Source organism: Camelus bactrianus, chromosome 17 (assembly GCF_048773025.1).
Source record: "Camelus bactrianus isolate YW-2024 breed Bactrian camel chromosome 17, ASM4877302v1, whole genome shotgun sequence".
Classification (NCBI taxonomy): Eukaryota; Metazoa; Chordata; class Mammalia; order Artiodactyla; family Camelidae; genus Camelus; species Camelus bactrianus.
This window is the reverse complement of record NC_133555.1, coordinates 37,429,569-37,442,220: the sequence shown is the minus strand read 5'-3', so window position 1 is coordinate 37,442,220 and position 12,652 is coordinate 37,429,569. Positions and strand designations below refer to the sequence as shown.

At 38.4% G+C, this 12,652-nt stretch overlaps 1 protein-coding gene across 6 annotated transcripts in view; it reads left to right on the top strand.

The window, feature by feature from the left end:
- KIF15 (kinesin family member 15) overlaps nt 1-12,652 on the top strand; it is a 63,671-nt gene that overhangs the window by 40,168 nt on the left and 10,851 nt on the right. For 5 of the 6 annotated variants that reach the window (XM_074345062.1, XM_074345060.1, XM_010945940.3 and 2 more), the window contains 9 exons: nt 1,039-1,146; nt 1,565-1,670; nt 2,639-2,804; nt 5,107-5,257; nt 5,419-5,504; nt 6,451-6,520; nt 6,903-6,989; nt 7,607-7,711; nt 8,504-8,626. In XM_074345062.1, coding sequence (XP_074201163.1) covers nt 1,039-1,146; nt 1,565-1,670; nt 2,639-2,804; nt 5,107-5,257; nt 5,419-5,504; nt 6,451-6,520; nt 6,903-6,989; nt 7,607-7,711; nt 8,504-8,626 — 1,002 coding nt within the window. The remainder of the gene's footprint in view (nt 1-1,038; nt 1,147-1,564; nt 1,671-2,638; nt 2,805-5,106; nt 5,258-5,418; nt 5,505-6,450; nt 6,521-6,902; nt 6,990-7,606; nt 7,712-8,503; nt 8,627-12,652) is intronic. The other variant, XM_074345061.1, reaches the window with a different exon arrangement.

Sequence of the window (12,652 nt, the reverse complement as noted above, 5' to 3'; positions counted from 1 at the left end):
TGCAGTGTTCAGACCTGTTTAGTATTAAAATAGTATCTTTTTAGGATGGGTGTGTAAAGGTCTCTGGCTTAGAAATCAGTTCACTCTCATTCTTTTAATTCGCTTTGCAATATTTTGCAAGTCACTCTCCACTCTCCTTGAGCTTCTCCCGTGTGTAAAAAGACCAGTTTGGGGAGGGGTAGAGCCATATTATATTAAAAAAAAAAAAAGTGGTGTGGGGAATAGTTCAGTGGTAGAGCACATGCTTAGCATGCATGAGATCCTAGGTTCAATCCCTAGTACCTCCATTTAAAAAAAAAAAAAAAAAGACCACTTTGCCACTGCCTTCAGGTTCCAGGACTGGTTTACATTGGCACAGTGCTGTATCTGCTAAAGACAAATAAATAGTTGGAAGAATCTTATTATCAAATTTTAAACAGCTTTTGGTGTATCTGAAATATTGTTTGGTTTGTCTCAGAATTCAGTGATTTGTTTTTTTTTTTTTAAGTTTTTCTACTGTCTAGTAAAAGAGGGAGCCAGATCACCCCAAATTCCAAAAATTTGCCCTTTCCCAGGCATCGAGGCCTTTCTGGTGAAATTACTCTGTGTAACCCTGAGAAAGTGTCTTAGTAGTCTTAAGATGGCTCAGATTTAATCTCTGATTTGACTTTTAATCACTTGTTTCCTTTAGAGTTTCCAATTATCCACTTTGATGGACCATAGGTGTAATTCTGAAACATAAGAAATGATTAGTGTAGTATTTTGAAATTGTTTTCTGGCTCCAAACTGGCATTTGACACCTTTGTCCATACAAGGTTTTGTGTTTCGTTTTTTTAATACGGAAGAAATGGTGGAATGTTTGAGATGTCCATTAAAATTTTTTTTGTTGTTTCTTTGAGGTGGGCACTAGTTAGGTTTACTTATTTGCTTACTTATTTTAATGGAGGTACTAGGGATTGAATCCAGAACTTCATGCATGCTAAGCATGTGTTCTACGAATGAGCTACACCCTTCCCCACGTTAAAATTTTTTTTGACCACTGAAGTTTTTGTGTTGTAGGAACAAATGAGTGCCCTTCAGGTCAAGTTGGATGAGGAAGAACATAAAAACCTAAAACTTCAGCAGCAAATTGACAAACTGGAACATCATTCTATTCAAATGCAGGAGGTGAGACGCAGAGCATGGCCTCAGAATATGTAGGAAAGAAGTCCGCAAAGTGAGAGCATTACAGGAAGGAAATGACTTCATGAAGCCTTGGTCAAGGTTTATTTGAGTTGTGTTCTTTGCTTTGGTACTTCACCTACTACTCTGGAAATGAGACATGCCCCCTAGTCTGAATCCTGGTCCATTGTGTCGGTGGTGCAGATGGATCCCTTGCTGTTTGTTTGGAAGAAAGCAGGGTGGACGGTCAGGTGCTTGCAGTGATCCTTTGCTTTGTTGGCCATCCTCACTGTAGTTTATGGGATCGGCCAGTTTTCTCCTGGTCAGAGATCTTAAAACGAGATTTTGAAAACAGAAACAAGGTGATGTTTTGGAGTGTGTTTTAGCACGCCAAATTCCAGAAAAATTTCTCTCTTTCCCAAAGCTTTTCTCATCAGAAAGAACTGATTGGACCAAACAGCAGCAAGAGCATCTCTCTCATTTGAATGTCCTTGAAAAGCAGCTTCAGGACACTCAGACCAAGAATGACTGTGAGTCTGAACACTGGGAGCTTTGTGATCTAAGTACTGCTACTCACTATCTTTTTACTCAAATGAATAAATGTCCCTGTATTTTGTTTGTTTTAAATTAGCCCAGACGAGTAATAGTAATGTAATATTTTACTATTAGTAATATTACCACGAGTAGTGGTAAGAGTATTATAAAGGGTAATTTTCTCCAGGACTGCTCAAACAAATGATTCAAAAGTTGACTTAAAAGTTTTAATACTGCTTTGAAAGTGATGCGTCTTGAATTTGTAAGATGAATATGTCTTAATAGTAACAAAATGAAGCATAATTATATACTTGCGTATATTCATAGATGTGGGAATATCATTTAATTCCCAGTTTTTTCAGTTTATTTTTCCTTTCATCAGAGTATTTACAATAGTTTATTATAAAGCTAAGACCAAAAAAAAGAAAAATGCCATTCTCTTTCCTTTGATCTAAAAAGTTACATAATTTTATTTCCAGTTGGAGTTTCCTTAGAAGACCAGAGTGTTTAACCTATGTTGGGAAGTTCTGGTACATCTCCAAAGGGTTTTTAATAAATAAGATTAGGTCACTTAAAATATGTTAACTCTCTTAGCTTTTTTCTAAGATATTATATTAAGAGTTTTGATGCACATTCTATAGGAGAAATGTAGAAAAGTCAAATGACCTACAAGTCAGGGACATATGTTAACTTTTGGTTTTTGGTAGAAATAATACCAAAAACCATGAGCAAAGGAGAGGAAGGAAATCAATCTCAGCGCTCCTACCACCTCCCACTTAGTTGTTCAACATCTTTACTCTCAAGAGTAAAGAGCATTTTTAAATGGCCTCTTCGACTTTTTTTTTGCTGATTGTATGAAAGGTACCTATCAAATTTATTTGCTTACTTTGTTAAAAAAAAAACACACACACACATGTAAAGAAAAGCCTGTTAAGATTATGTTTTATTTATTTTTATTTTTTAGTTTTGAAAAGTGAAGTACATGACCTGCGGGTAGTTCTACATTCTGCAGACAAAGAGCTGTCCTCGGTGAAATTGGAGTATAGTTCATTCAGAGAGAGTCAGGAGAAAGAACTCAACAGCCTTTCTGAAAGACACATGCATGTACAGCTTCAACTAGATAATGTCAGGTAGAGTTGTTCTGTTACGGCTTCGAGTTGCCTGATTGGCCTGTAACCCAGGACTACTGCTGTAAACCCAAATCAAACTAGTTAAAAAAACGGAAAGGTAATTTATTGGCTTATGGTATTGGGAAGCCCCAGAGGTGATTTTGGTTTCAAGGACAAAGTAGATTAAGTCTCAAACAATGTTGTCAGTGTGCATTCTCTCTCTCTCTCTCTCTCCATCTCTCCCTCTCCCTTTCCCTCTCCCTTCTGCTCAGCCTCCCTCTGTGTGTGGCCCTTAATCTCTTCTGTTGAGGGCCTTCCTCTGTGTGACGGGGAACAGATTGCCCCAGACGACTCCACTTTCTCCTGGCATAGAGACCCTTGCAAAGAAATCCTCTGTTCCAATCACCATGTATCAATCCCAGAGAAAACTGAAATTGTTCCTGCTTGAGTCATCTGCTTGCTTTTGGACCAGTCCCTTACCAAGGGTTCATGGTGGTATTGGCCCAGCATAGGTGATGTGCATGTTCGGAGGGAAAGGTGTGCTCTTACTAGAAGGGACAATACAAGGTAGACCAAATCAGTAGTTGTCACCATTGTCCACAGTAGCTCCAGAGGCTTGGCTGGGTAATCCACGTGCTGGTAATCTTGAAACAAAGTAATCTAAGATGGAAATTGTTCGTTTGTTTTTACTGGTTTTTTTCTCCTTACTAATTTCAAACTTTTGTAAAACATAACTTACAGCCATCTTGAGGCTTTGATTCTATTTCTCGAGTCTATGGCAGTAATTTAATTACAGACCTTTTTTTTTAGTTTATGTAATGCTGGTTGAACTTTTTAAAAATTTATTTATTGATTTAATTGAGGTATAGTCTAATTACGGACATTGTGATTGTGATACTGTGAGTGCGACACGAGTGTGACTGCTCACTCTAGGAAAGCTGCTAATAGAAACCCTGAATTTAATTTTTATAGACATTGCAGAGATTAAAATCTGTAGCACTTAAGTGTTTTCTGAATATACAACAAGGAATTAAAATAGAGGAAGAAAACTTCAGGTCAGTAGGCCAGATCCATCCATAGACAAGTTTTTGTTGGGCCTGCCTAGTGTGGTTTTTAAAAAAAAATTTTTAGCACAACACTTTTAAAATTGAGAGTTTTCTTATAAAAAATCCACATTTCAGCATCCTCTTAAAAATCCAACAAGTTGGTGGCACCAGGCCCACAGCCCCAAGGTGGCAGTGCTTGGTCAGCCCAGCCTCCACAGCCCTGTACCATGTCCTCCACCAAGGCTGCTGGCCCATGGCCATCTGTCATCACAGATGCACTGTTGTTTTTTCTTAATGCTTGACATTGTTTTGAACATCTGAATCATTGAATCTAATCTTGGCTCTGTCGTAAACTAATTTTGTGTGATTTTTCTGCCCTCAATGTGGAGTACATTGAGTACATCACTTACTGGGCTGCTTACCCACTTATCATGGCTCTAAAAGGTTAAGACCTCTAAGTAAAACAGCACAACACTGCCATGTATTATTATTTGAATCATTTTACCTGCTATATATCTACAGTTTGTATCATAAATCAACCGTTCCCCCCCTCTACCATCTATTGTCTATATAGTCTATCTTTAGCAACTGATTTATACCACTTTGTAATTTGCTGCTTCTGCTCTGCTTGAAGTTAGTGCAGCCAGATAGATCCAGGTCTAAGTAGCCTTCTGTGTACAAGCTGGGACATCTGCTTTGGGTGGTCCAGAGGTCAGGTTCATTGTTTACTAGTTCTTGGGTGAGCTCTGGATGTTTGGGATGCAGAACAAGAGGGTGGAAACCTAAAAAGCAGTAAATAATCATCACGTGACTTAAAAGATAGTTCTGTCCTGAAGGAGTGCACTTCTCAGATCGAAGCCGCATTTGCCATTTTGAAAAACCTTCCTAGAGTTGGGAGAATATGTACTGAGTAGATAGAGTTGAGCTACCAACAGGCAGTCTTTGGCTTACATTAGGGTTAAGTCTAGAACCCGCTAAATGAGTCTCATCACCCAAAATTGCCAAACAATTAAGCACGTCTGGCTGAAACCACGGGAGAAAGAATGAGGAAGTAGATGGCTGAAGGCTAACATACCCGTCTCTTCCAACCCCATCTCGCTGGTGTTCGTGCGTCATGACCATTTCACACAAGTTCATGAGGAGCTTTACATCAGTCAAGGCTTCTGCAAGTTGGGAATGGTCTGTAGATGGGATAAGGTGAACTGCAGGTAAATCTGACGAGCAGAACTACATTTCATGTCTATATTTACATTTGTAAAAATGTTTTCCTGATAAAGATTAGAAAATGAAAAGCTTCTTGAGAGCAAAGCCTGCCTACAGGATTCCTATGACAACTTACAAGAAGTAATGAAGTTTGAAATTGACCAACTTTCAAAAAACCTCCAAAACTGCAAAAAAGAAAATGAAACTCTGAAATCTGATCTGAATGTAAGTTAAGAAGGGTGTTGGTTACTGATGAATTTGCCCTGGATGTGTGACTGTTTGACCTCTTCCTAACGTCTGTACTGGCCCATCATGCCTGCCACGTAGAAGGTACTCCATGTGTTTGCTGACTGGACGTTAAAATCTAATATAACATTGTCTTTTAGAATTTGATGGAGCTTTTTGAGGCAGAAAAAGAACGCAATAACAAATTATTATTACAATTTGAAGAAGATAAAGAAAACAGTTCTAAGTGAGTGCTATTTATCTTTTCCATTAGTTGGCTAGAATATCATTTACTACCACATTCTTTATCTTGTGGGTTTTGTTTTATTTGCTAAGAGCCTGTAAAGTTATTTTTTTAAATCATTCCAAAACGAATATCAGATTCTTTTGTATAAATGGGTATGTAGAGAAACTTAATTTTTCAAAACATTTAATAACTAGCTATGGTACTTCTTAAATTAATAGCAATTAGTGGTGATCAGAACTCAGGACCTTCTGTAAATAAATCACAGTATTTATTATTGGAAAGTGGGGACTGATTTATTTCTGTCTCTACTGTTCTTTTTCTAGCTGCTCTTTTATTCTTCTGGTCCCTTAACGTGAACACCACTGTCTTTCTCCAAGTTCTTTTCCTTGGTGATCTTTCTCAGTCTCTTGGTTTCAGCCAACAGGATGATTACTACTCTAATAAGAATTTGTATTAGTTTATTCAGCAGATACTTGTAGAGTTCTTACTTAGAGATAGATTTTCTTCTCAGCCTTGGTATGCAGCAGTTGGAAAACAGACAATTAATATTTAGTCATTCATTCAAACACTTAGTGATATCCTGCAAGCCAGGCGCTGTTCTGGTAAATGCCAGAACATTTAGGGGTAAGACAGTGAACAAAATATCCCCGCCCTTCTGAGTTTTACATTGTAGCAGAGAGACACAGGCACTAAATCCTGTATGTTATATACTAGGGAGTCGTCAGTACTCTGAAGAAAAATAAATTGTCGTGGCACAAAACTGAGTTCTTACTAAATAGCTGCTGAAGAGACGGGTAAAAATTTCTGATTCCTTCTGGAATACAACGCCAAATACCAAAAACGTGCCTGATAAAGCTCAATTGCATCGAGTCCATTCTGTGTGAGTAGACCCAGCTCCTGTCTCCATTGAATGAGTCATGAGTAAAAGATAATTCTTCTCTTCCAGAGAAATCTTAGAAGTTCTTGAAGCCGTTCGGCAGGAGAAACAGAAAGAGATGACCAAATGCGAGCAGCAGGTAAATATCCCATACTCCCAGCTCTGAGATTTGAGGTTTGTGCCTTTTATGCCTGATACCTAAGGAGGTTTGTTATAAAAACTGTTTCCACTTTCAGATGTTGGAAACTGATAATAAAAAGATGACATTTTTGCTTGGTTGTATGATTTTCAGCTCTTGTTTTTCTGACTCCCAGATAGCTGTCATCACAATTTGGTGGTGGTCTCCTGACAGAGACCACACAATTACTGTCTTTTAATCCAACTTGTTTTCAAGTAATACTCCTTAGTGTGCACTTGAATATGAAAAGCAGAGTTTAACTTTTTTTCAATACAAGTATATGTGGTGAACTTTGTGATTTAGTTCTTTTTCTAAAAATATTGTTTTTTTTTTCTTCCTACAGATGGCAAAAGTACAGAAACTAGAAGAGAGTTTGTGTGCCACCGAAAAAGTAATCAGTTCTCTGGAAAAGGCTCGAGATGCTGACAAGGTCGGTAGAAGCTGAGGCTCTGTCCCTCTGCATTTTCTTTATAAATGCTGCCTTCATGCTCCAGCGTCCTGCTCCCAGGGCGACTGGTAGCTAGCATTTCTGTATGTACTCAGGCCTTGCTCGTCTTCCAAGGTTGTTAGAGAATGAAGTCTTTTATTTAAGTTAATTTTCCACATAACCAAGTGCAAACTGTTCTGTCACTCTTGGTGGCAATGTTTCTGAAACACATGCTACCCCCTTTAAGAAGGATGCTGTTAGTGCGACCTTTTTCATTTACTCAGAGTCCGTGGTACAAATTCTCATATCCCTGGTGTTGGCTGTAACTGGAATGAGAAACATAACGTAAGTCCGAGTATAAAATTAGGTGTATGTTCCTTAAATGTCCAGCTTTTATTATAAAACCAGCTCTTCATTATAAAACCAAAGCAAATGATTAAACTAATAGAAAGCCATTAAAATATAAATTGATAATATTAATAACATAATATGACATACGATATTTTGCTAAAATAAAATTCTCTCCTGTTGTCACTTGGAAAGATAAATGGTTTATCATTAAAAAACGATCTCTTCCTTGCTGTCATTGGGTATGAAGATACTGTGTCTGTCCTTGCCAGGAAGCTGTAGCCAACCTCATGAGCCAGATCCAGGAGCTAAGAACCTCAGTGTGTGAGAAAACAGGAACCATAGACACCCTGAAGCAAGAACTGAAGGACATCAACGTAAGTTCTGTCTCCATCAAGATACTAAATTTGAGCATAGGTGCACTTCACAGACTCAAGGGGTTAACAAGTGCTCCCCAGAAGAGAGGCTCTCTGGTCGTCTGGGTTTGGAAATGCATCCCAGTTAGAGCCCAGCCGGCATCTTTATCACAGAACCCGCAGAACTTTACCATGCAGATGCGCTGTGCGCATCTCGGCAAAGTCGGTGTAGTGTTTCTGAGATCTCACTGACCTGGGACCGGTGCTCTCTGTGCACATTGGGGAACTGCTGATCCAAACCAGATCAGAAACAGACTGGTTGTTGCCCCTGATGGTTAAGGGTGTTCCTTGATTGCTTCAGGAAAAAAAAAAAATAGCACATTTTATTTAAGTTCACAGACATGAGTGATATAGAAAGTGAGTTTGTTTTTCCATTATTGGACTTTATCATTTCCTAAAGTAACTTTCTAAGTTACTTTACCTCCTTCCCTTGTGTCTAGGTAAAGGCTTTTGTTAACGTCCTTCACTCCTCTGCTCTGAAGGGAGCTTGCTGCACTCCACACTGATTTCTGAAAGCAGTCTCCTGACGAAGATGACAAAACCAGATGTTTTTTCTCTGACATCTGTGGAACTTTTGTATTCTTTTTGCCATTCATGTGTTGACCCTTCCATTCCTTCACTGATCAAGTAGTTATTGAATTGATTTCTGTTAATCTGGTCATCACGTTGGGACTCAGACTCATTCTTCAGTTATTTAAAGACAACCTGATAATAAAGCAGACAGCTCTTGTATCCTAACTTTGTTTTCTGCAGTGCAGATACAGCTCTGCTTTGGCTGACAGAGAAGAGAGCAAAGCGTTGATTAAGAGACAGGAAGTGGACATTCTGGATCTGAAAGAAACCCTTAGACTGAGAATACTCTCTGAGGACATAGAGGTAGATGCCAACACATCATGACTCTTTTTGCTTTATTATTCGTCAGTATGTTTATGTGTGCTATTAATGAATAGATAGAGGCTTTCTTAAAGGAATAAGTCACAACTTGAGCCATTTTCCCTAAGATAGTTGGGCAATTAATAGACAACTCTAAGATTGTTACGTTTTGTTTAGTTGATTTATTTTCATTCATTTATGCTCACACCGGGGTAAGTTCCTATAACTGACTGTTTTCTGACAGGGAAGCAGAGTGGAAACTGCATGTACCTGGGTGTAGTGATGGCATCGGGGAACAAAGACAGGGCTGGTTAACAGAATTGCCTCTTGAGTTCTAGCTGAAGGAGGTTTTAATTACTTTGTTGTTGATATAAATTTATCTTTTAAAAAATTAAGCAGTAATGTCACATGGTTCAAAATTCAAAATATATAAAGCAGTATTCATTCCCTCTTGTGTATCCTTCCAGAGATATTTTTGGCAAATCGTATATATCTTTAGTTTTCCTTTTTTCGCACAGATGCTAACACACTGTGTATACTGCTCTGCAGTTGCTTTAGAAATCGTTCTTTTGCTAAATTATGCTACCCATGAAACAAATTCAACAAGTATTTATGGGCCCACTTGCCATAAATCCTGTATCTCTTTGACATTTGGGAATGGAAGAATGATTGAAACACTGTCACTTACCTCAGAGCATGCAGTCTAGCTTAAGAGATAGATGTATTATGATGTAGTAAATGACTTGGGAGCACAGAAAAGGTAGGGAGGGGAGCAGTTGTGCCTGCAGGATTCCAGAGAGCTTCCCAAAGGAGAGAGGATTTGTATGGACTTTGCTCAGGAGGGAAGCGTGGCAGCTGTGAACGTCTGCGGAGCGTCCCCATCAAGGGGCACAGATGGGTGTGACCAGCTGAGGTGCAAGAGCTGAGCTGGAGACAGAGTCCATGTGGTGAAGCGTGTGGAGGTGCATCAGCTGTGTCTTTTAAGAAACTAGGACTGCGTAGACTTTAATTCCAGGCAGGAGGCGGTAAGGTCTGAACCAAGAAGTGCTAGTGGGCATCCCGGGTGAGACAGAGCTGAGAAGCGTTTCAGAACCACCGTCGACAGTTGCTGGTGTCCAGTTGGATTCGTACTGTGACTAGAGGAAGCAGTGGGCTCCCAGGTCTCTAGCCCGGGTGACTGAAGGTGGTTCTGTGTGCCTCTAAGACGGAGGAAATAGAGGCCTGGGGACAGGTGATGAAATGAACTTACACATATGAGTTTTGAACTTCTAAGAACCTGAGGGGATAGGTATCCAAGGTGGATATACCTAGTAATTTGTATTTATATCTGCCTGTATCCCAGAAAGAACTTGGAGTTGTTGACATACATACAGTATATGAACATTAAAACATAAAGTCAGAGTTGAAGTAAAATAAGAGTAGAATAATAACACGTTGCTGAGAGCACAGGCTGTGGACTTGGACTGCTTAAGAGTCTGAGTTCTGGCTGTGTGACCTGGTGAAAGTTACATTTGTCTCTGTGCCTCATCTGTCATGTCTAGAGTAGAGACAGCAATACTGCCTGTCCCCTAAGATGTGGTGAAGATGAAATGAGGCTATACATGGGAAGTGCTTTAGAACACTGCCTGGCTCAATATGTGTTAGCTGGGAATACTTTAAGGAGGCTACTTGAAAAGTTAGTACACAAAAGCCACATCCTAAGTCTTATACAAAGTATAAAATGTGGACTAAAAATTCAGTTCCACACTGCCTGTTGCCAGAGAAAAAAAAAGAAATCTGTCAGAGTAGAATTAGCTGAGTTATGAGAGCTCATAGCAGTTTACCTGAAGCTCTTCCTCATTCCTTTGTCCCTTTCTGTGTTTCTCCTTCCTTCCTTTAAAAAAAAAAAACTGACTATGCATATTGAAGTATTTTAGATTTAAGTGGAATTGACCCTGCAAACAACCAATTCATATTCCCTTTCTAGATAGCGCCTGTCTTTGTTAGCTAAAATCTAGATTTATGGCTATAGTATGTGAATTGTAATTCAAATTGTTCATACACCATTGTTTTTTAACAGTGTGAGTTCCCAGCCAATGTAATAAAATAGGAACAGTTAAATGAGATACAAATATTATAAAAACTGAGAGAAAATGACTGTTATTTGCAGGTAATAATGAGTGTCTACATGGGAACTCCAAAGTGTTGTCAGAATATACATTAGAATAATGAGTTTGGTAGTCAGTTATAACTTGAGTATTAAAAATTATATTTACTGTATATCATCAATAACCATTTAAAAATATAATGGATTAAAAAATCCCATCCATAATAGCAACAAAGAGTGTCAAAACCTTAGGGGAGAATATGTAACAACTATTAAGGACATAAAACTTTTCTAAGGAATATGGAAAGAAAAAAAACAAGAATAGCTTTACTATCTATCGGTAATAATCATTTAAAAATCATTGTCTGGAGAACATTTAACAACTGTTAAGGATATAAAACTTTCTAAGGGATGTGAAAAGAAGCTTGGAGAGATCTAAAGAGACACTTGAATAGGAAGGCACAATATTGCTGAGACATTAGTTTAGAAATGTATGTAATTTTTTTTATTATTTATTTTCATTTTGGGTGGGGAGTAATTAGGTTTATTTATTTATTTCTTTTTAATGGAAGTACTGGGGATCGAACCCAGGACCCTTGTGCATGCTAAGCATGTGCTCTACCACTGAGCTATACCCTCCTCCTAGAAATGTATGTAATTCTAATCCAGATTCCAAGTTTTTAAATTTGATGAGATGAAATTTTAAATTTCTTCAGAATAAATTCAAAAGATTTCCTATAAAAACTTAGAAAAATTATGAGGAAGGACTTGTGAACTAGATGGTAACCATACCCATGGGACAGGTGACAGGAAGTGATCGTTGTAGCAATTTTGAACATCGATGAGTAGACCACAGTGAATGCAAAGGAACTGAGGGTAGCGGTCAAGGGGGTGTTTCACAGCAGTGAGGGAAGGATGGACTGATTCAGCAAAGGTGTTGGGAAAATTGGCAAATCTAAAAAGATGGTTAGAGTCTCTCCAAACCAGAACAAGTTCTAGATGGATTAGAGTTCTGTGTAAATGCTGAAATCATGGAAGTGTCAGAGAATGCGCAGACGTATTTAATCTTGAGAGTGAATGGCTCTTCATAAAAAACCTTGATATTAAGGATAGAGACCATAAGGAAAATCATACAATATTAAGAAACAAAAATAAGATTCACAGTAGACTAGGGGAGAACATTTACAACCAATGACAGACGCATCATCAGCACATAGCTTATGGGTCAGACGGCTCAAGAACGGACAGACACCCCCGGGGGCAAACGGACATGAGAGAGTGCATGAGGGGTTCACCGAAGGAGGAGTACAGGGACCCCGAAACCGCTCTGAAGTCAAGAAATGTAAGTTAAAATAAGAGTTGTTTTTGCTCTTACAACTGATGAATATTAAGACTCAAAGATGTGCAGAGAAAGGTGAAGTGTAAGTTCAGGCTATGGGGAGGTGTTCTGGTAACACATAGCCTTACATTTTTTGCATATGCTTCAGGTTTGCACTTTCAGAAATTTAGTCTGAGGTAACCTAGATGTGAGAATAAAATGAATATAGTGGTAAAAATTAAGTCAACTGAAGTATTTACTGATGAGTTAAATTGTGGTACATTTATAGGATGAAATAGAGCCCAATCAATGAAAATGATATAATAAAAGTAAATATGTGAGAAAATGTTTGTGATATATCAAGTGTGTGTGGCAGTAACAATATACACACATATATTGCTATTGCATCTATGATGTAGATATAATACTGTACATTTAATGTATATATAATATAGATTATATATGTGCATGTATAGACACACATTGGGAAAGTTAGGGGAGCAGCTTCTGCTCTAATTTGGTAGAGATTACATACACTGTGTACACAGGAATCATGTATGCAACCTACAGGACTACTAATTCTCTCTGCACCTTCCATCAAGCTGTTCTCCTGAAACTTTGATGG